General features: G+C 36.9%; 1 protein-coding gene, 1 long non-coding RNA gene, 1 pseudogene and 4 gene segments (V, D, J or C); all 7 read left to right on the forward strand.

The window, feature by feature from the left end:
* The first annotated feature begins 326 nt into the window (after window positions 1-326).
* LOC122966549 lies at window positions 327-780 on the forward strand. The segment is given in 2 exon segments: window positions 327-375; window positions 467-780. Coding segments are annotated over 2 exon segments (363 nt in total).
* Window positions 781-1,269: 489 nt separating this feature from the next.
* Window positions 1,270-2,853, forward strand: LOC122966565. Its single transcript, XR_006398407.1, has 3 exons — window positions 1,270-1,830; window positions 2,460-2,524; window positions 2,800-2,853. It is a non-coding gene; the product is annotated as an uncharacterized LOC122966565 (long non-coding RNA).
* A 970-nt stretch (window positions 2,854-3,823) lies between these two features.
* On the forward strand, window positions 3,824-4,688 carry LOC122966545. The segment is given in 2 exon segments: window positions 3,824-4,262; window positions 4,351-4,688. Coding segments are annotated over 2 exon segments (345 nt in total).
* A 1,253-nt stretch (window positions 4,689-5,941) lies between these two features.
* Window positions 5,942-6,557, forward strand: LOC122966513. The segment is given in 2 exon segments: window positions 5,942-6,130; window positions 6,214-6,557. Coding segments are annotated over 2 exon segments (351 nt in total).
* Window positions 6,558-11,572: 5,015 nt separating this feature from the next.
* On the forward strand, window positions 11,573-12,023 carry LOC122966908. The segment is given in 2 exon segments: window positions 11,573-11,621; window positions 11,710-12,023. Coding segments are annotated over 2 exon segments (363 nt in total).
* A 2,179-nt stretch (window positions 12,024-14,202) lies between these two features.
* On the forward strand, window positions 14,203-17,358 carry LOC122966909 (annotated as a pseudogene).
* A 1,292-nt stretch (window positions 17,359-18,650) lies between these two features.
* On the forward strand, window positions 18,651-22,815 carry LOC122966910. Its single transcript, XM_044331272.1, has 4 exons — window positions 18,651-18,699; window positions 18,791-19,100; window positions 22,377-22,423; window positions 22,511-22,815. Exons 1-4 carry the CDS (start codon window positions 18,651-18,653, stop codon window positions 22,810-22,812), a joined length of 708 nt encoding a protein of 235 aa, XP_044187207.1. The 3' UTR covers window positions 22,813-22,815.
* The last annotated feature ends 986 nt before the right edge of the window (window positions 22,816-23,801 follow it).

Consider the following 23,801-nt stretch of genomic DNA (forward strand, 5'->3'; position numbering starts at 1 on the left):
TAATTTAGCTTGTGTTGAAATTATTACATTATTGTTTTGCACAACAAACAAAAGGCCAAATTCTATCCTCCATGTGAGGACGAGTCAATTCAAAACTTGGTTGACTTCCATCTTCACTGATCCAACTGCAAGGAAAATGACAAATTATTTAATTTCCACTACGACTTTTGTTTTACACAAAGTAAAAGAGTATTGCATATTTTAAAAGCTTCAATGCAGTTCTCTCCTTGCTGTGAGGAGGAGTTAATGCAAAACCTTGATGTCTTCCACCTCTACTTATCTGACTGCAGAGAGGATGACAGAGAACAGTGGACACACAGTTTAACATGATGGACTATAGGACAGGACTGCTGCTTTTAACTATCTGCTGGGCAGGTGAAGATTTCCACAGATCTTGAGTTGAAGTTTTTGTTAAAAAGTTACCAACTTAAAGCAACTGATTATTTTCCTTTTTCTGTCTTGACAGGTGTTGAAGGTCAGACTCTGACAGAATCTGAACCAGCAGTTAAAAAGCCTGGAGAATCCCACAAACTGACCTGTACAACATCTGGATTGTCATTTAGCAGCAACTACATGGCCTGGATCAGACAGGCTCCTGGAAAAGGACTGGAGTGGGTTGCATCTATCAGTGATGGTGGTGGTAGCAAATACTACTCTCAGTCAGTTCAAGGCCGATTCACCATCTCCAGAGACAACAGCAGAGAGCAGCTGTATCTGCAGATGAACAGTCTGAAGACTGAAGATTCTGCTGTTTATTATTGTGCTCGAGAGTCACAGTGACTGAATTGGTTGAGCAGCTGTACAAAATCCTACAGTACACTGTAAAAAATTACTGTGAAATCCACAGTAATTTACTGTGTTTCTTTCTTCATAATGATACTGTAGAAAATCACAGTAACCATTATGTTACTGTAGAAAATCACAGTAACTACTTAATACTGTAGAAAATCATGGTAACCATTATAATACTGTAGAAAATCACGGTAACCATTATGTTACTGTAGAAAATCACAGTAATATTGATACTACTGCAGACACCATTATGTTACTATATATGAGGTAACGAATTTCCCTTTTGTAAAAAAAATCACTAATTTGAGGATTATTTTGTAATACCTTCAAATAAAACCCTCAAATTCATGGTGCAGATTAAATAATTTAAACCTTAGTTTGAAATAATTATTCTTTTCATATGAATTCAAATACTTCAGGATGACCTTGTTTGTTCATGCTTCTGCAGGCTGTTACTTTCAGGTTTTAAACTTGTCTCAACGTTTATCAGGTCATAACCTTTTATACAGTCTATGTCATGACCACAGTCTACGGTCATGACAGGCTGTCAGTGAAGTCGTGAACTGATTGGTTGAGCCAAAGAAAAACATCACATGATCTCAAATTTGAACAGCGTCACTGAGTCAGTCTGGGCGCCAAAGTAATTTACTTCACTGCAGCCGGTTTGGGATTTAACAGCTCTTTGGTTCACTACATTATCTTTTTTTTTTTTTCTTTACTTAAGAGTGCTCATGTTCTTGTCTGTTTTTGCTCGGTGTAAAGTTGTCAGACGGTATCATAGATGGACTTTCTGACCTCCTACAGCTTGCTAACTTCACCAGCTAACATTTAACTGCAGAGTCCTCTGAAATAAAGGACACAACAAACTCGGAACATTCAGAAATGAGCACTGGAAGATACGGGAGAACACAAAGTCGAATGTTCAACAGATATTTTTTGCAGTGTGGACAGTGCACTTCTTGCAGCGTGGTGAGGAGTAACGTTAGCCTTCAGTCCGGAGCAGCAGCAGCAGGAGTCACTGACATCAGCAGCTGATCAGTAAGTGTCTTCAACATTAAAACACTCGGTCCTGACTAACACCAGACATTACACCAAGCTAGTTTTTGTACTTAATTTATTCACATCGATTTCTGGCCGCTCAGAAGTGTGCTGTGCTAACATTCTTATGTTAGCTAATGGTCTGTTAGCTAACAGAAATCCACAGAAATCCAACCTGACTGCATTGTGTTAAACTGAAACAGCTTCATGTTACGAAACTTGTCAACACGCCTTAACGTTACAGATGTTAGCTTTATAAATTCTGGGACATGTGAGAGCACTGTTATGTGTGTTTAGCCCGTGTCACCTGCTGGCTAACTCAACACTGTTAAGAAAACGGTGATGTTTTCACTGTAACTTAATAGTTTATTATTTATTCTATTCTAACGTTAGGTCTGATAAAGATGGCAAAATGCTCTGATAGTCTATCATCTACTACCAAACTGTGTGAAATTAATGTGTTCCAAGATGTATATGTATTTATGTATGTTTGTGTGTGTGCGCGCGCCTGCGTGTATAGGACTATTAATTAAAAAGTAATCACTCTCAGTAAAAGCAATGTTTTCCAAAGTCATGCACGGCTCTAAATCCTGATGCCTTTCTTCATCATTTCTTTCTACTCCTCACAGCTGATGACAACTCCTGCTGATGTCAGAGTCCAGTCTCTCCATCATCTCAGGTCTCACTGTGTAAGGTAAGATTTAAAATCCATTGACAAAGCCAAGTTAGTCAGCTCTTGTGGCAGTTGTGCTTGTCATACTATGTGCCTGTTTTTAGATATTTTATATTTATATTTTATATTTATTTTGGCTTAACTACAAGCATCTCAGCAGTCATCTGTTTAGATATGTTCTCATGTACTAACTCAAAAATGATATTGTCTCTGTTGTGTAAGTTTAGTTTTCACAGAGAAAACAGTACTTTAAGGTAATAGAATTGTTGTTAATTCAGTGTTTTATTACTCATCAGGAGAACCTGAACCTGAGATCCTGTGTACGACTAAATGGATACTGCTGATGGAGATCTGACTTCACTACCACCCTGGCTGTCCTCTTCACATCTTGCTATAGTTCACAGTTGAATATCAGGAGGAAACAATGACATCGCTGGAGTCTGTTCAAAAGATATTGCTCATCAACATTTTTACAACACATCCTATTTCTTTTACATTCATTTTACTTGCATTTTCCCTGTGATTGTAAGATTGCTGTTAAGATTAAGATGAAATAAAGAAAATACAAACTACTACAAATAATAATTCAGATGTTTTCTTAAAAAGGACCTGTAAACCTTCTGTAAATGAAGACAACATAATGTCTATAAATCATGTGGAATCATAATATGAAGGAGGGAAAAAACAGTTGTAGATTTCTCTACAAAATCACTAGAGGTCAGTGTCAAGTTTCTCTCTTTTACAATAAGGAAACACTCAGATCTGCTTTTCTCATTAATCTTAACTGACTGACACTTGAATCCTACACTGAACTAAAGCCTGATTCTCCTGCTTGTCATTTACATGGTGTCAAAATGTGCTTGAAACAAAAGTAATTTCTGAATTTGAATGAGCTTATTTTGAATCATATATTTTGACTCAATATGATATTTACCATCAGCAGTGACTGCAGCTCAGTCTGTCAGTGTCAATTCATCATCTCAACAGACAGGAAGTAAATCTCAAGATGAACAACAGAAAGCTGTTGTGTATTTTTATTAAAGCTGGATGAACAAAAACTATGTCCTCCTTTTCTCATCCTCACTGATAGACTCTGCACAGTCTCACATTATTAATGTCCTCAGGTCAACTAATTCACAATTACACAACACACAGTCATCTGAGTACCACTGATGTATGACTGAGCTTTAAAAGTAAGATTTCATTACAAAAAATATAATGTTAATATAAATGAAAAATCTGGCTCTTCCATCACATACTGTAGCTTCATTGAAACCATTGCTGAGAGAAGACAGCAGTAATCTATAAAGTCCAAGTTTCTCTGTGTGTCTGTTTCTTCAAACATTTGAAAACACTGAAACTATTCAACGTCTTTTATGCAAACTCAACTTTTCATGATATTTACATGATCCTGCTGCTGTTGTTGTATTTCTGTATTAATGAAATAAGTAAGAAAAGTCAACAAATAATGAAATAAATGTAATGAAATTAGAATATCACATGTAAAGCAGATGTGATTTCCAGGTGTGTTTTCAGTTTGCAGATATACAGTAATAACAATCATCAGACTCTTCTATTAGTCTCCAGTTAGACCAACATTAATGCTTCATGTGTTTGATTCTATGCAAACTCAGTGATCCTCCTTGTTTCTCAGATATAAAAACTTTACATCAGACTGTCAGTGGAGATCACAGCACATCAGTTTCACCATAAACCATGTTCTCTGTAGCTCTGCTGCTGCTGTTGGCAGCTGGATCCTGTGAGTTTCTTTGTTTTTTTTCATAGTCAGCAGTTCTTCCTGTTTTTTGATAATTTGTCACAAAATATTTTTCTTGTTTTCTTCGCAGGTGTGAAGTGTGAACAGTTGACACAGCCAGCCTCAGTGACTGTGCAACCAGGTCAACGTCTGACCATCACCTGTCAGGTCTCTTATTCTCTCGGCTATTACACAGTTTGGATCAGACAGCCTGCAGGGAAAGAACTGGAGTGGATTGGAATGAGATATACTGGAGGTTCATACTACAAGGATTCACTAAAGAACAAGTTCAGTATCGACTTAGACTCTTCCAGCAACACAGTGACTCTAAACGGACAGAATGTGCAGCCTGAAGACACTGCTGTGTATTACTGTGCCAGAGACCCACAATAACACAAACCATCAGCAGACCTGAACAAAAACCCCTCAGTGCCTGAACACTTGTAAGATGAAGCCACCAGAGGAGGAGCCCTCAGACCACTAATGATTTCAAGTCTAAGTCAAACAGTCTATGGATACTGTTTACTGTACATTAGTACTGAAAATGTCGAAAAAAGTATAATAAAAGCATTTGATTGCATAATGCAATAATATAGATACTAGAACATTATAATAACTGATATATGACATGATTGGACAAATGGATTACAATAATAGACATTATTAAACTTTAAACCATCATGTATTCAAAGAGACTGGTGTGAGCTACAATTTCATAAGTTGATGCTTTACCCAAATAGTGTCTTATTTCTCTGACTCATAATGTCTATATGTAGAATATCGAGGAACGAATAACAGAAACATTTCAACATGCACCTTGCTTTTAAAAGGAAGCAGTGAAACCCCCAAAAGTTGTGTCTTTTCCATAACTTCATCATTTAAATTTTTCAGCTCTCACTGATAAGTGTTGTGTTAACAGTAATAGTAAACCTCCCACAGTGAATATTTACCTGTTTGGGTGTTTGTTTTGAAATATTGTTTTATTAAATAACCACAACACATGAATGCAGATCATACATTTAACAGTTTTAAGAAGCTGATTATCCCAAAGAAAACTTAAAAATAATGTTTTCCTCAAAAACAGCAGGATTCTGATGGATATCAAAGGTTTAAGATTAATATTTTGATAATTCAAAATGTATTCAGCTCATCCTTTTTGTCATGCAGGTGTCTTAAATCACCAGTTGATGATTAATAAATTGTATGAAGGACATTTTATTTAGTATTATGCTGGACTCATACTTTTGAAGTTAATTATGAGACTGATGCAGGAGAAGCTGACAGTGAATCAGTTCTCTCAGGAAACCAGTTCACATCATATTTAATGAAAACAAACTAATCACACTGTAAACATGGCTTAGAGAACGCTAACAGTGTTGGTGGTTACTCCTGTGTCCATGGTGCTCATCATCACTTTTTGCAATGCTAATTTTAATGAATATGTGTTCCATTATCCATGATGAAAATTTCCCAAACAACAGTCCTTAATGTTATTAATATTATCATGTGGTCACAACAATACATACTTGTTTACAGTAAAAGCAGAGATGCATTATTTTAAATAGTAACAGTTGTTTCATTGAAGTCAGCGACATTTTCAAAATGTTACATTTAAGTGAGTAATGAAATAAAAATCTGGTATGTAAAGCAGAGGTGATTTCTATAATAACAATCATCAGACTCTTCTATTAGTCTCCAGTTAGACCAACATTAATGCTTCATGTGTTTGATTCTATGCAAACTCAGTGATCCTCCTTGTTTCTCAGATATAAAAACTTCACATCAGACTGTCAGTGGAGATCACAGCACATCAGTTTCAACATAAACCATGTTCTCTGTAGCTCTGCTGCTGCTGTTGGCAGCTGGATCCTGTGAGTCTCTCTGGATTTGTCATAGTCAGCAGTTCTTCTTTTGTTTTGATATTTTGTCACAACATATTTTCTTCTTTTAACAGGTGTGAAGTGTGAACAGTTGACACAGCCAGCCTCAGTGACTGTGCAGCCAGGTCAACGTCTGACCATCACCTGTCAGGTCTCTTATTCTGTTAGCAGCTATTACACAGCTTGGATCAGACAGCCTGCAGGGAAAGAACTGGAGTGGATTGGAAGTGCACGTGTTGGATCCACCACATACTACAAAGATTCACTAAAGAACAAGTTCAGTATCGACTTAGACTCTTCCAGCAAAACAGTGACTCTAAACGGACAGAATGTGCAGCCTGAAGACACTGCTGTGTATTACTGTGCCAGAGACCCACAATAACACAAACCATCAGCAGACCTGAACAAAAACCCCTCAGTGCCTGAACACTTGTAACATGAAGCCACCAGAGGAGGAGCCCTCAGACCACTAATGATTTCAACACCAGTTCATCACTAAAGAGGAAAAAAGACTACAGTATATCTATAGCAGGAATTATAAGAAGAGCCTTTAAAACATATTATTAATTTAATTTAAACAACAATTTATTATTTTATGCCATTAAACACTAAACCTTTAATTTTACCATGAATGAAAAAGACATGTATGAGGTAACATTACGACTAAATTCCCCCAAATAATCTCCCATCAGTGTCTATTCTTACAATAGTGAGGAGTAAAGGAATTATTTATTTAACAGCTCTTCATCTGACTAGAAATTGTTCTCCAAAAAGTCACTTCTTCATTCATAACTTTACCATTTCAACAAATCCATCTTTTTTTTTGGAACACCATTTGTAAGTCCATAATTATTAATAATTTCTCTTCAGACAACTTCATGGTGATGCTAAAAAGTCAAACTATATGTTTTCATCACAACTCAGTCCAGTTACATCACAGTGAAGATTTTACACCAATCCCTGCTGTCCTGCAATGATTTCCTGTCCCAATACAAACCTGCTCACTGCTTGAGATCTTCATGTTGGTTCCTACTAGTGGTTCCAAAATCTCACCTTGTCATAAGAGTGACTGAGCCTTTGCTCTACTCACCCCTCAGCTGCCTGATCTCAACCAGCGAGTTTCACATCTTCTCCAAACTGACTGTCATTTGTTGTATTTGTTTTCAATATCATCTCATTTTACATCTTAGATGTTCTTTGATTTTATGTAATTATTTAACAATATGTTACCATACTTTGTAATATTCTTTGTAATTAGTGCTATACAGTAAAAATAATGAATATGATTTTTAGGGTTTGAAAAACCAACCAGTGATTTAATGTTATGTCCATGTACAGTTTAAAAATCACAATGTAGACTTTCTTTCAGATGGAGAAACAGCATATATAGATATATGTACATATATTTTTTCTCAAAGTTGAGATTTTGTGTTATAATACAAGCAGAAACAATTTCAATCGGTTGCTTTTTGAAAACTCTGATATCCGACAATTCAGAGTTGGCTGTGGTAAAGTTTTAATGTACTGTATGTGGTGATTATTCAGTTGTGTGCTGTGTTTTTGGTTGTAGTTTGTTTGCTTTGAGAATTTTTTGTGAATAATTAATATGTATAATATTGTTATTATTGTAATAAGAACAAAATCCAAGTTCATACAACAAAAATTCAGAGCATAAAACTTATCTTCTGAAGACATTTCAACCTCATTTGAATTCAAATTACATGAATCAAATTAATTTGGCTCGAGTGACGACTCTAAAGATTCATTATAATTGTATCAGTTCATCAAACTCAGGCAACTATGATTCAATCCGGGTCACTCCTTCCTGTGAGGAGGAGTCAATGCAAAACATTAATGTCCTCCATCTATACATATCTGTCTGCAGAGAGGATGACAGAGAACAGTGGACACACAGTTGAACATGATGGGGTGTATGACAGGACTGCTGCTTTTAATGATCCTCAGGGCAGGTGATAAAAATCACAGATCTTGTGTTTAAACTGTCTTTAAAAACTTGCCAACACAGAAACAGATTATTTTCCTTTTTCATCTTGACAGGTGTTGATGGTCAGACTCTGACAGAATCTGAACCAGCAGTTAAAAAGCCTGGAGAATCCCACAAACTGACCTGTACAACATCTGGATTCACATTCAGCAGCTACTACATGAACTGGGTCAGACAGGCTCCTGGAAAAGGACTGGAGTGGGTTGCTTATATCAGTAACGGTGGTAGTAGCACAGACTACTCTCAGTCAGTTCAAGGCCGATTCACCATCTCCAGAGACAACAGCAGAGAGCAGCTGTATCTGCAGATGAACAGTCTGAAGACTGAAGATTCTGCTGTTTATTATTGTGCTCGAGACTCACAGTGACTGAGTTGGTTGAGCAGCTGTACAAAATCCTACAGTACTCATCAGACCCCCTTTAACTCACATGAATCATGTATTTTGTCAGCTCAGGTGGTTCAAGAAAATGATGTAATACCTTTACTTTACTTTTTTGGAAACAGTGATACTATAATTTGGTTTTTAAAGTATATTTCCTGAGAGAGAGGATCATTTTTAATGATAAATCTTAATAAAGATTTGATTTCTCTTCTCATGTAAGACAAAACTTTTGTTGTTGTTTTTACATGAATTTCAATATGTGAGCAGCTCTCTAGAGGCTCAAACATCTGCAATACTGAAACCATTAAAAGTATTTCATATAAAACTCCAAACGTCCACACAGCTGCAGAAAACTCGTACTGTTACATGATTTTGTTGGCAAATGATAAATTTAACTGTACGGGTTAAGTCAATAAATACAGTATTTTTAAAATAAAAAGGAGACATAAATATATTTTTCACCATGTCAGACTATTTTAAACTTAAATAGATTTACAGTAGAGTCATCAAAGACAGATTTTGAAAACAAATTATCAAAGTTTTTGTGGATGATAATGTGTTTTAATCCATTATTACACAAATCCAACTATTGTAATATCTTATCCTTGAAACTCTTAATATTAGACTAAAATCAGTTTAATTGCATTAATACATTAATAGATGGTTAATTATATTAAATGTCATTTTAAACAAAATCATAGCACCATCATAAGTTCACTACATTAACCAAATATCATATTTAAGAACATATTCAGTCTGGAAACTTGACAGGAAAGACCGAATGTTTCACTTCAAAGTGAGAAATAGAAGTAACAAGAAATATACAATTGTTTATTCAACAATATGCAAATAAATGTGACTCATGAGGAAGTGAAGTGTGTGTGTGTGTCAGTGAGAGGACAGAAGAGCTCACATCAGTTCAGCTTCAACATCAACCATGTTCTCTGCAGCTCTGATGCTGCTGCTGGCAGCTGGATCCTGTGAGGAGCTTCCAGTGGATTCACACTAATAAACACATTAGAAACACTGAATAGTCAGATGAATGATGGAGATAATGTTGATTTCTCTTTCCACAGGTGTGTACAGTATTGATCTCATCCAGCCAGACTCAATGGTTGTGCAGCCTGGACAGTCTTTGACCATCACCTGTCAGGTCTCTGGTTATTCTCTGACTGAAAGCAGCTATGCAACAGGTTGGATCAGACAGCGTGAAGGAAAACCAATGGACTGGATTATACATCAGTGGGGAGGAAGCACTGGCAGCTTTTAACAAAATAATGCTCTGAAGAACAAGTTCAGCTACAGCAGAGACATGTCTGCAGGAACAGCGACAATAAAAGGACAGAATCTGCAGTCTGAGGACACAGCTGATTATTACTGTGTATGTCGCCCCACAGTGATACAAACCACCAACAGACCTGCACAAATACCCAGAAACCAGCAAGACTCAACCAGGCACATGTTGTTAATGCAAAATTAAATGAATAATATTCAGCAGAGTATATGTGTCCAGTTACTCTCTGACAGAGAAGTTGTTGGTTATTTAAATGTTTTCTCTAAGTCAATTTTGTTTGACTTGTTGTCTATATCAAGAGCCCTTAGACACTTGACTTTTCCAGATTACAAGGATGTGTTTAATTTCATTTTATATCAGTGTTTTATGATGCTTATTGATTACGTTAAAAGACCATTTTCTTCTCCACGCAAAGAAAAAAACTTTTTTTTTCATAATTTTGCCAAAAAAAAGACCCAAAAAACTTTCAACTTCTGTGTGAAGATTTAAGATCATTATTCCAGAAGATGAAAATTCTGATGCTCCACTCGAACAATAATGAAATTAGTACATTTTAGAAAATTCAAAGGTTTTGTTCATCACATGTTGACACAATATGTGCATTGAAATGCAGGGTGACATACTCCTGACGCTGTGTTAAAACAGATAGTCACAATCAAGAATGTATATTAGAATAAGAGCAAAAATAAGATAAAGCACAAAAATTTAAAGATAAAAAAGCATAAATATATTGAATTTGTATTAAAATGCCAAAGTGAATATTTGCCAGTTTGCAATTTTCACCATATAAATGTGACAATGGTGCAATGATGTACAAAAACTCATTATGTCAAAACCAAAAATCTAATTTCAGTATTTCTTCAGTATTAATTATGTTAATTTTGTCTAAACTTTTATTTTTATGAAAAAGACATGAAATAGGTAACATTACCACATGCATTTCCCAAATTATCTCCTGGTTGGTGAGATTAAGTTTGGTAATAACAAACATAATATCATCTCATGTTTTAGTGAAGTTATTTTGTGTCATGATAATTCAGTTGCAAGTGTGTTAAAAATATGTGTTTGTTGGGGGAAACTCTGATATCCAACAACACAAGTTGGTTGTAACTCAAACTTGCAACACAAAATTCAACTTTTGAAGAGAATTCTGATTAAGTACAATTTTCAAATTTAGATAAACTAAATCAAAATTCATTTAACTGGTGTTGCAATTCTTCCATCATTGTTTTGTCTGTGAGGACGAGTCAGTTCAAAACTTGGTTGTCTTCCACCTTTACTGATCCGACTGCAGAGAGAGACAAACTGGTTACTGTAGTTTTCACTGATATTTGTTTGACACAAGAAACAGAATTTATGTTTCACGTTGGACATTTTATTTTTATTGACTAAAGAAGATGGGTATTAATAACATCCATGTACTGAGGAGTTACATGTTTTTCATGTATTCTCATCAGTTTTCTTCACTTATATTCTTACTGGGGTTTTCTTTCCCCCTGACATCCTGAATGTTATGAGTACTTTGTGAGAAAAACAAAACAAAGCAACATTTGTTCAGGAGGTACTTTTTCTATTAAAACTTAATGATAATAAGTATGAACTTTATATTAAAATCTTATTGCACATATTAAAAAGCTCAATTCAGTTCTCTGCTTGCTGTGAGGAGGAGTCAATGCAAAACCTTGATGTCTTCCACCTCTACTTATCTGACTGTAGAGAGGATGACAGAGAACAGTGGACACACAGTTTAACATGATGGACTATAGGACAGGACTGCTGCTTTTAACTATCTGCTGGGCAGGTGAAGATCTTCACTGATCTTTATTTGACATATTTACATTTGTATTACCAACTTGATGCATGTTAGGCTCTTTTTTCTGTCTTGACAGGTGTTGATGGTCAGACTCTGACAGAATCTGAACCAGCAGTTAAAAAGCCTGGAGAATCCCACAAACTGACCTGTACAACATCTGGATTGTCATTCAGCAGCTACTACATGGCCTGGATCAGACAGGCTCCTGGAAAAGGACTGGAGTGGATTGCAGCTATTAGATATGACAGTGCTTACATCTACTACTCTCAGTCAGTTCAAGGCCGGTTCACCATCTCCAGAGACAACAGCAGAGAGCAGCTGTATCTGCAGATGAACAGTCTGAAGACTGAAGATTCTGCTGTTTATTATTGTGCTCGATATCCACAGTGACTGAGTTGGTTGAGCAGCTGTACAAAATCCTACAGTACTCATCAGACCCCCTTTAACTCAGATGAATCATGTATTTTCTCAGGTCAGGTGGTTCAAGAAAAATGATGTAATTCCTTCAGGCCCAAACATCGTTTTTGGAACCTGTGATATTTTAATTTGGTTTTTAAAATACATTTCCTGAGAGAGGATCATTTTTACACTGACTCTCAATGAAGATTTTAATTATCTTCTCACATAACATAACAATTTTTGAGGAGCCCTCAGACCACTAATGATTTCAACACTAGTTCACTGTTACAGTAAAAAGAGAAACAGCCTTTAGATTTTTCTAAATGTTTGTCTTAATTTAATTTGGCAGCAACTGTTTCCATCTATGTAAAGACTTTGACATTATAATCACTGATACATGACATTCAGTGAAACTCAGTGAATAACACTATTATACATTATTAAACATTAAATTTTTCAATTAATTAAATAAATTCAGTTGCCAACTTGTCTTCAAAAGCTCATCATCTGACAAGAAATCAGTCTAAAGAAATGCAGCTTCTCTCCCAAAACGCCATTATTTGAAAATTAACAACATTCAATCTGAATCATAAACCACCAACTTGATGTTAATGTTACAGTAATTAGTCAAACTACAGAAAATTTTGCTTTCATCATCAGTCTAAGTGTGTTTGTCAGCAATTCAAATTCTTCTTTTGAGTTATTTTAATAAGGTGTGTACAGTATTGATCTCATCCAGCCAATGGTTGTGCAGCCTGGACAGTCTTTGACCATCACCTGTCAGGTCTCTGGTTATTCTCTGACTGATAGCAGCTATGCAACAGGTTGGATCAGACAGCGTGAAGGAAAACCAATGGATTGGATTTTGAATTGGTGGGGAGGAGGCAGAATTGATCCAAATAATGTTCTGAAGAACATTGCTGACGTTGCTGTTTAGGTTTGAAGCTCTTAGGTTTGAGTCTGACAGGGACGTGCTGACGTGCTACGGTAAGCGTATTGTATCATTTCTGGTTGCCGACTGTGTCTACTGATAGCGTTGTTGCTGCTCTCATCTCAGTTGATTTTCCTATATATATCACATTACTGTGGATTAATATCTGCTGTATATTTAAACTTTTGCTACTTTTACACAAGCACTCTCAGCACCTTTCTCTTAGCGACTTTTCTCGCTAATCGCACAAGTTGTTAGTCACTTTAGCTCTGCAGCTAGCACTAGCAGCTAACTTAAACTAAGCAGTTAGCGATGGCTTCTCTCTCTCCCTCTCGTTCTCCTGCTCTCTCTTGCTCGGTGTGTCAAATGTTTAGTTATTCCTCTGCCTCCTTTAGTGATAGTGGTAAGTGTAATAAGTGTAATTTATTTGCAGCACTGGAGGCAAGGCTTAGTGAATTGGAAGCGCGGCTCCGCACCATGGAAAAACAATCAGCTGCTAATGTAATTAGCCAGCCCCTAGTATCTGGTGCGGGCCAACCTAGCGTAGCTCCCACTCCCCCGGTAGCAGCCGGGAAGCCAGGGCGGCTGGGTGACTGTCCGAAGGAAGCATAGCCCTAAGCAGAAGCCCACAGTTCACCACCAACCAGTTCATGTTTCTAACAGGTTCTCCCCACTCAGCGACACACCCGCTGAGAAACAAACTCTGATTATTGGCAGCTCCATAGTCAGAAACGTGAAGTTAGCGACACCAGCAGCTATAGTTAAATGTATTCCTGGGGCCAGAGCAGGCGACATTGAGTCAAATTTAAAACTGCTGGCTAAGAATAAACGTAAATTTGGTACGATTGTCATCCATGTCGGCGGCAACGACTCCCGATTACGCCAATCGGAGATCACCAAAATTAATGTTGAGTCGGTGTGTACATTTGCAAAAACAATGTCGGACTCCGTAATTTTCTCTGGACCGCTGCCTAATCTGACCAATGATGACATGTATAGCCGCATGTCACAATTCAACCGCTGGTTGTCGAGGTGGTGTCCAGCAAACAATGTGGGCTTCATAGATAATTGGCAGACTTTCTGGGGAAGACCTGGTCTGATTAGGAGAGACGGCATACATCCCACTTTGGATGGAGCTGCTCTCATATCCAGAAATATGGCTGAGTTTATTAGTAGACCAAAACCATGACAACCCAGAGTTGAGACCAGGAGGCAGAGCTGCAGTCCTACACGCTTCTCTGCGCTTCCATTAGAGCAGTTACCCACCCAAAACCACATAGAGACTGTGTCTGTCCCCCGACCACATAAATCAATTAAATCCAAAGTAAACAAAAGAAGAGTCATTCATGAAAATCTAGTAAAAATTAAAACCACTACTGCAATAGTACAACAAAATAAGATAATTAAATGTGGACTCTTGAACATTAGATCTCTATCATCTAAAGCTGTTTTAGTAAACGATTTAATTTCAGATCATATTGATTTATTTTGTCTCACTGAAACCTGGCTGTGTCATGAAGAATATGTCAGCCTAAATGAATCCACTCCCCCCAGTCATATTAATACTCATATTCCTCGAGACACTGGCCGAGGAGGAGGAGTTGCAGCCATGTTCAACTCAAGCCTAATCATTAACCCTAGACCTAAATTTAATTATAACTCATTCGAAAGCCTTGTTCTTAGTCTCTCTCAGCCAACCTGGAAAACTTTACAGCCAGTTCTATTTGTTATAGTGTATCGTCCTCCTGGCCCGTACTCTGAATTCCTATCTGAATTCTCAGAGTTTTTGTCGTATTTAGTCCTTAGTACAGATAAAGTAATTATAGTAGGTGATTTTAATATTCATGTGGACGTTGATAGTGACAGTCTCAGCACTGCATTTATCTCATTATTAGACTCAATTGGCTTCTCTCAGTGTGTAAATAATCCCACTCACCGTCTTAACCCTAGACCTTGTTCTGGTTTATGGGATTGAAATTGAACATTTAATAATTTTTCCACAAAATCCTATTTTATCAGATCATTTTTTAATAACTTTTGAATTCCTATTACTGGATTATACACCATTAGACAAAAATGTCCTCACTAGATGTCTCTCTGATAGTGTTGTAGATCAATTTAAGGAAGCAATTCCGTCAGTACTGAATTCACTGCCATGTCTCAATACTACAGAGGACTCTTATGTTAACTTTAGTCCCTCCCAAATTGATAATCTTATTGATAGTGCTGCAGGCTCACTAAGACAAACACTCGACTCCATTGCCCCCTTAAAAAAGAAGATAATAAAACATAAGAGGTTAGCTCCATGGTATAACTCCCAAACCCGCAAATTAAAGCAAACATCACGAAAATTGGAAAGGATTTGGCGTTCCACCAAAGTAGAAGAGTCTCGCTTAGTCTGGCAAGATAGTCTTAAAACATATAGGAAGGCCCTCTGTAATGCCAGAGCCGCCTATTACTCAGCATTAATAGAAGAGAATAAAAACTGCCCTAGGTTCCTTTTCAGCACTTTGGCCAGGCTGACAAAGAGTCATAACTCTACTGATCCATGTCCTATACTTGTCCTGTTAGATCTTAGTGCTGCATTCGACACAATTGACCATCAAATCCTTTTGCAGAGACTGGAACATTTAATTGGCATTAAAGGAACTGCATTAAGCTGGTTTAAGTCCTATTTATCAGACCAATTTCAGTTTGTACATGTTAATGATGAATCCTCCGTAAAGGCAAAAGTTAGACACAGAGTTCCACAAGGTTCTGTACTTGGACCAATTCTATTCACCTTATATATGCTTCCTTTAGGTAATATTATTAGGAAACACTCCATAAATTTTCATTGTTACGCAGATGACACCCAATTATATTTATCAGTGAAGCCAGATGAACCCAATCAGTTAAACAAACTCCAAACATGCCTTAACGACATAAAGACCTGGATGACCTGCAATTTTCTACTACTAAATTCAGATAAAACTGAAGTTATTGTGCTTGGCCCTAAACACCTTAGAAACACATTATCGAATGATATAGCTACACTGGATGGCATTACCCTGGCCTCCAGCACCACCGTAAGGAATCTGGGAGTTATCTTTGATCAGGATATGTCCTTTAACTCCCACATAAATCAAATTTCAAGGACTGCCTTTTTTCACTTAGGTAATATCACAAAAATCAGGCACATCCTGTCCCTAAAAGATGCAGAAAAACTAGTTCACGCATTTGTTACTTCTAGGCTGGATTATTGCAATTCCTTATTATCAGGCTGCCCTAACAAGTCTCTAAAGACTCTCCAGCTGGTCCAGAATGCAGCTGCACGTGTATTGACTAAAACTAGAAAAAGAGATCACATTTCTCCCATTTTAGCTTCACTACATTGGCTTCCTGTAAAATCTAGAATAGAATTTAAAATCCTTCTCCTAACTTACAAAGCCCTTAATGGTCAGGCACCATCATATCTTGAAGAGCTCATAGTACCGTATTATCCCACTAGAACACTGCGCTCCCAGTATGCAGGCTTACTGGTGGTCCCAACAGTCTTTAAAAGTAGAATGGGAGGCAGAGCCTTCAGCTATCAGGCTCCTCTTCTATGGAACCATCTACCAGACTCAGTCCAGGGTGCAGACACCTTCTCTATGTTTAAGAGTAGGCTTAAAACTTTCCTTTTTGATAAAGCTTATAGTTTGGGCCGACCAGGCTCGCCTTGGATCAGCCCTTAGTTATGCTGCTATAGGCCTAGACTGCTGGGGGACTTCCCATGATGCACTGAGCTCCTCTCTCCTCCTCCTCCTCTCCTTCTGTATGCATTCATGTAACATCAATGCATGTCACTAACTTTGCTTCTTCCCCGGAGTTTTTTGTGCTTTCTCATCTCACAGGAAAACCTGAGTCCCGGGCCGAACCTTCGCGGTCCTTCACAGTCCTGATGGCATCCTTCCCTGTCTATTGATGCTTGTGCTTGTTGTTGTTGTTGTGGTTGTTGCTCTCCTGTCCCCCCTCCCCCTTTCCCTCTCTCTTTCTCTCTCTCAACCCAACCGGTCAAAGCAGATGGCCGCGGCAGATGGCCGCCCACCAAGAGCCAGTTTCTACCCGTTAAAGGGGAGTTTTTCCTTACCGCTGTCGCCAAGTGCTTACTCATGGGGGAATTGTTGGGTCTCTGTACATTAAAGAGTACAGTCTTGACCTGCTCTATGTGAAAAGTGCCTTGAGATGACTTCTGTTGTGATATGGCGCTATATAAATAAAAATTGATTGATTTATTGATTGATAGAGGTCAGTGTCAAGTTTCTCTCTCCTCTTTTACAATAAAGAAACACTCACATCTGCTTTTCTCATTGATATTAACAGACTGACACTTGAACCAAATCCTTATCTCGCCTAGGGCACCAAAATGGCTAGAGCTGGCCCTGAGTTCACTGTTACAATAACAGGAAACAGTCTTTGAACACATTTAACTGTGAAAAAAGTAAAACAAAATAACATGACTTATTATGATATATAATTACAATAATATTAAATAATACAGTGGAGGCATTTACCAAAAAGTGTTCTCTCTTCCTGACTCACAATATTTATATTTCAAGTGGTGAATTTGTTGCAGCATTATTTCAGTGGACAACTACACTTTAAAAGCTCTTCATTTAACAAGAAATGAAACATAAATCATCTTTCTTTATGTGACTTTTAGTTTTAGTTTGTGGCTCCACATAAATTACTTTTGTCAGTCTGGACTAACAATGAGAGGAAGGACTGAACAGGACAAGAAATGTAACATTTTCTCCTTTTACTCGTGAGAATACAAGAGCTTTACAGAACACTTTCACAGTCTTTGGTACGATCTGTCTCCAGTATAGATGCAAACATTACAGTTGACCTCAGTAGATCAAAATATTAGCAAACTGTAAATAAGTTAAATAGGCTGTGGTATTAAATTAAAATAAAGTTATAAACAACTAACAACAGTGTTACTTCTTTCTTGCTCCTCTGCACTATTATTAATGATTATAAATTAAACAGGTTGTTTGATGTCTTAGTCCTCTGCATATTGTAGATTAATGTTCACCATTTTAAAAATGGTTCATGAGATTTTAGATGTCCTTTCTTGTAGGCAGCCATTGGTTTTTGTTCGTGTGTATGAAAATCATTTTAATTATCTGAGGTGAGATTCATCTCATGTTTTAGCAAAGTTAAGATTTTGTGTCATGATAATTCAGTTGTGAGTGTGTTAAAAATATGTATTTGTTGAGTGATACTCTGATATCCAACAACACGAGATGGTTGCAACTCAAACTTTGAACACAAAATTCAACTTTTGAAGACATTTCTGATTAAATAGAAATTTCAAATATAGATTGCCTAATTCAAAATTAATTTAGCTTGTGTTGAGATTATTACATTATTGTTTTGCACAACAAACAAAAGGTCAAATTCTATCCTCCATGTGAGGACGAGTCAATTCAAAACTTGGCTATATTTCAACTTCACTGATCCAACTGCAAAAAAAAATACAAATTATTTAGTTTCCACTGTGACTTTTGTTTTGTGCAAGGTAAAAAAGTATTGCATATTTTAAAAACTTCAATGCAGTTCTCTGCTTGCTGTGAGGAGGAGTCAATGCAAAACCTTGTCTTCCACCTCTACTTATCTGACTGCAGAGAGGATGACAGAGAACAGTGGACACACAGTTTAACATGATGGACTATAGGACAGGACTGCTGCTTTTAACTGTCTGCTGGGCAGGTGAAGATCTTCACAGATCTTGAGTTGAAGTTGTTGTTAAAAAGTTACCAGCTTAAAGAAACTGATTATTTTCCTTTTTCTGTCTTGACAGGTGTTGATGGTCAGACTCTGACAGAATCTGAACCAGCAGTTAAAAAGCCTGGAGAATCCCACAAACTGACCTGTACAACATCTGGATTGTCATTCAGCAGCTACTACATGGCCTGGATCAGACAGGCTCCTGGAAAAGGACTGGAGTGGATTGCAACTATCAGCAGTGGTGGTAGTAGCAAATACTACTCTCAGTCAGTTCAAGGCCGGTTCACCATCTCCAGAGACGACAGCAGAGAGCAGCTGTATCTGCAGATGAACAGTCTGAAGACTGAAGATTCTGCTGTTTATTATTGTGCTCGATATCCACAGTGACTGAGTTGGTTGAGCAGCTGTACAAAATCCTACAGTACACTGTAAAAAATTACTGTGAAATCCACAGTAATTTACTGTGTTTCTGCACAGTTAATTACGGTGAATATTTTTACAGTATAGTACTGTATATTAGGCCTAAAAACACAGTAATTATAATGATACTGTAGAAATCACAGTGATGAACACACTACTGTAGAAAATCACAGTAACCATTATGTTACTGTAGAAAATCACAGTAATATTGATACTACTGCAGACACCATTATGTTACTCTATATGAGGTAACAAATTTCCCTTTTGTAAAGAAAATCACTAATTTGAAGATTATTTTGTAATACCTTCAAATAAAACCCTCAAATTCATGGTGCAGATTAAATAATTTAAACCTTAGTTTGAAATAATTATTCTTTTCATATGAATTCAAGTACTTCAGGATGACCTTGTTTGTTCATGCTTCTGCAGGCTGTTACTTTCAGGTTTTAAACTTGTCTCAACGTTTATCAGGTCATAACCTTTTATACAGTCTGTGTCATGACCACAGTCTACGGTCATGACAGGCTGTCAGTGAAGTCGTGAACTGATTGGTTGAGCCAAAGAAAAACATCACATGATCTCAAATTTGAACAGCGTCACTGAGTCAGTCTGGGCGCCAAAGTAATTTACTTCACTGCAGCCGGTTTGGGATTTAACAGCTCTTTGATTCACTACATTATCTTCTTTTTTAACTTTAAAGGATTTTCTTCTTAAGAGTGCTCATGTTCTGCTTTTGCTCGGTGTAAAGTTGTCAGATGGTATCATAGATAGACTTTCTGACCTCCTACAGCTTGCTAACTTCACCAGCTAACATTTAACTGCAGAGTCCTCTGAAATAAAGGACGCAACAAACTCGGAACATTCAGAAATGACCACTGGAAGATACGGGAGAACACAAAGTCGAATGTTCAACAGATATTTTTTGCAGTGTGGACAGTGCACTTCTTGCAGCGTGGTGAGGAGTAACGTTAGCCGTCAGCCCGGAGCAGCAGTAGTAGGAGTCACTGACATCAGCAACTGATCAATAAGTGTCTTCAACATTAAAACACTCGGTCTTGACTAACACCAGACATTACACCAAGCTAGTTTTTGTACTTAATTTATTCACATCGATTTCTGGCTGCTCAGAAGTGTGCTGTGCTAACATTCTTATGTTAGTTAGTGGTCTGTTAGCTAACAGAAATCCAACCTGACTGCATTGTGTTAAACTGAAACAGCTTCATGTTACGAAACTTGTCAACACGCTTTAATGTTACAGATGTTACCTTTATAAATTCTGCTTCATAGGACATGTGAGAGCACTGTTATGTGTGTTCAGCCTGTGTCACCCCCTGGCTAACTCAACACTGTTAAAAAAATGTGCCTGCGTGTATAGGACTATTAATTAAAAAGTAATCACTCTCAGTAAAAGCAATGTTTTCCAAAGTCATGCACGGCTCTAGATCCTGATGCCTTTCTTCATCATATTTCTACTCCTCACAGCTGATGACAACTCCTGCTGATGTCAGAGTCCAGTGTCTCCATCATCTCAGGTCTCACTGTGTAAGGTAATATTTAAAATCCATTGATAAAGCCAAGTTAGTCAGCTCTTGTGGCAGTTGTGCTTGTCATACTATGTGCCTGTTTGTAGATATTTTATATTTATATTTTATATTTATTTTGGCTTAACCACAAGCATCTCAGCAGTCATCTGATTAGATCTGTTCTCATGTACTAACTCAGAAACGATATTGTCTCTGTTGTGTAAGTTTAGTTTTCACAGAGAAAACAGTACTTTAAGGTAATACAATTGTTGTTAATTCAGTGTTTTATTACTCATCAGGAGAACCTGAACCTGAGATCCTGTGTACGACTAAATGGATGCTGCTGATGGAGACCTGACTTCACTACCACCCTGGCTGTCCTCTTCACATCTTGCTACACTTCACAGTTGAATATCAGGAGGAAACAATGACATCGCTGGAGTCTGTTCAAAAGATATTGCTGATCAACATTTTTACAACACATCCTATTTCTTTTACATTCATTTTACTTGCATTTTCCCTGTGATTGTTAAGATTGCTGTTAAGATTAAGATGAAATAAAGAAAATACAAACTACTACAAATAATAATTCAGATGTTTTCTTAAAAAGGACCTGTAAACCTTCTGTAAATTAAGACAACATAATGTCTATAAATCATGTGGAATCATAATATGAAGGAGTAAAAAACAGTTGTAGATTTCTCTACAAAATCACTAGAGGTCAGTGTCAAGTTTCTCTCTTTTACAATAAGGAAACACTCAGATCTGCTTTTCTCATTAATCTTAACTGACTGACACTTGAAACCTGCACTGAACTAAAGCCTGATTCTCCTGCTTGTCATGTACATGGTGTCAAAATGTGCTTGAAACAAAAGTCATTTCTGAATTTGAATGAGCTTATTTTGAATCATATATTTTGACTCAATATGATATTTACCATCAGCAGTGAGTGCAGCTCAGTCTGTCAGTGTCAATTCATCATCTCAACAGACAGGAAGTAAATCTCAAGATGAAAAACAGAGAGCCTAAAGGAGCTGTTGTGTATTTTTATTAAAGCTGGATGAACAAAACCTATGTCCTCTTTCTCTCATCCTCACTGATAGACTCTGCACAGTCTCACATTATTAATGTCCTCAGGTCAACTAATTCACAATTACACAACACAGTCATCTGAGTACCACTGATGTAGCTTTAAAAGTAAGATTTCATTACAAAAAATATAATGTTAATATAAATGAAAAATCTGACTCTTCCATCACATACTGTAGCTTCATTGAAACCATTGCTGAGAGAAGACAGCAGTAATCTATAAAGTCAAAGTTTCTCTGTGTGTCTGTTTCTTCAAACATCTGAAAACACTGAAACCATTCAACGTCTTTTATGCAAACTCAACTTTTCATGATATTTACATGATCCTGCTGCTGTTGTTGTATTTCTGTATTAATGAAATAAGTAAGAAAAGTCAACAAATAATGAAATAAATGTAATGAAATTAGAATATCACATGTAAAGCAGATGTGATTTCCAGGTGTGTTTTCACTTTGCAGATATACAGTAATAACAGTCATCAGACTCTTCTATTAGTCTCCAGTTAGACCAACATTAATGCTTCATGTGTTTGATTCTATGCAAACCCAGTGATCCTCCTTGTTTCTCAGATATAAAAACTTCACATCAGACTGTCAGTGGAGATCACAGCACATCAGTTTCAACATAAACCATGTTCTCTGTAGCTCTGCTGCTGCTGTTGGCAGCTGGATCCTGTGAGTTTCTTTGTTTTTTTTCATAGTCAGCAGTTCTTCCTGTTTTTTGATAATTTGTCACAAAATATTTTCTTGTTTTCTTCGCAGGTGTGAAGTGTGAACAGTTGACACAGCCAGCCTCAGTGACTGTGCAGCCAGGTCAACGTCTGACCATCACCTGTCAGGTCTCTTATTCTCTCGGCTATTACACAGTTTGGATCAGACAGCCTGCAGGGAAAGAACTGGAGTGGATTGGAATGAGAGCTGGATCCACCACATACTACAAGGATTCACTAAAGAACAAGTTCAGTATCGACTTAGACTCTTCCAGCAACAGAGTGACTCTAAACGGACAGAATGTGCAGCCTGAAGACACTGCTGTGTATTACTGTGCCAGATACCCACAATAAAACAAACCATCAGCAGACCTGAACAAAAACCCCTCAGTGCCTGAACACTTGTAACATGAAGCCACCAGAGGAGGAGCCCTTAGACCACTAATATACTAATAACACCAGTTCACTGTTACAATAACAGGAAACAGTATTTGATCATATTTAACCATAAAAAGTAAAATAAATATCACATGACTTATTATAATATATAATTATAATAATAATAATTCAGTGGAGGCATTTACCAAAAAGTGTTCTCTCTTCCTGACTCACAATATTTATATTTCAAGTGGTGAATTTGTTGCAGCATTATTTCAGTTGACAACTACACTTTAAAAGCTCTTCATCAAAACATAAATAATCTCTCTTTATGACACTTTTAATTTTAGTTTGTGGCTCCACATAAATTACTTTTGTCAGTCTGGACTAACAATGAGAGGAAGGACTGAACAGGACAAGAAATGTAACATTTTCTCCTTTTACTCGTGAGAATACAAGAGCTTTACATAACACTTTCACAGTCTTTGGTACGATCTGTCTCCAGTATAGATGCAAACATTACAGGTGACCTCAGTAGATCAAAATATTATCAAACTGTAAATAAGTTAAATAGGCTGTGGTATTAAAATAAAATAACGTTATTAACAACTAACAACAGTGTTACTTCTTTCTTGCTCATCTGCACTATTATTAATGATTATAAATTAAACAGGTTGTTTGATGTCTTAGTCCTCTGCATATTGTAGATTAATGTTCACCATTTTTAAAAATGGTTCATCAGATTTTAGATGTCCTTTCTCGTAGGCAGCCATTGTTTTTTGTTCATGTGTATGAAAATCATTTTAGTTATCTGAGGTGAGATTCATCTCATGTTTTAGCCAAGTTAAGATTTTGTGTCATGATAATTCAGTTGCGAGTGTGTTAAAAATATGTATTTGTCCAGTGATACTCTGATATCCAACAATACGAGATGGTTGCAACTCAAACTTTGAACACAATATTCA

The sequence above is a fragment of the Thunnus albacares genome, chromosome 17 (assembly GCF_914725855.1).
Source record: "Thunnus albacares chromosome 17, fThuAlb1.1, whole genome shotgun sequence".
In the NCBI taxonomy this organism is placed as follows: domain Eukaryota; kingdom Metazoa; phylum Chordata; class Actinopteri; order Scombriformes; family Scombridae; genus Thunnus; species Thunnus albacares.

Excerpts from the sequence above, each read along its gene's own strand:
- LOC122966910 (XM_044331272.1), top strand. The coding sequence starts at position 18,651 with ATGATGGACTATAGGACAGGACTGCTGCTTTTAACTGTCTGCTGGGCA. Across the intron at positions 19,101-22,376 it reads TATTGTGCTCGATATCCACA|AACCATGTTCTCTGTAGCTC; the intron begins GTGACTGAGTTG and ends AGTTTCAACATA. Across the intron at positions 22,424-22,510 it reads GCTGTTGGCAGCTGGATCCT|GTGTGAAGTGTGAACAGTTG; the intron begins GTGAGTTTCTTT and ends TTTTCTTCGCAG.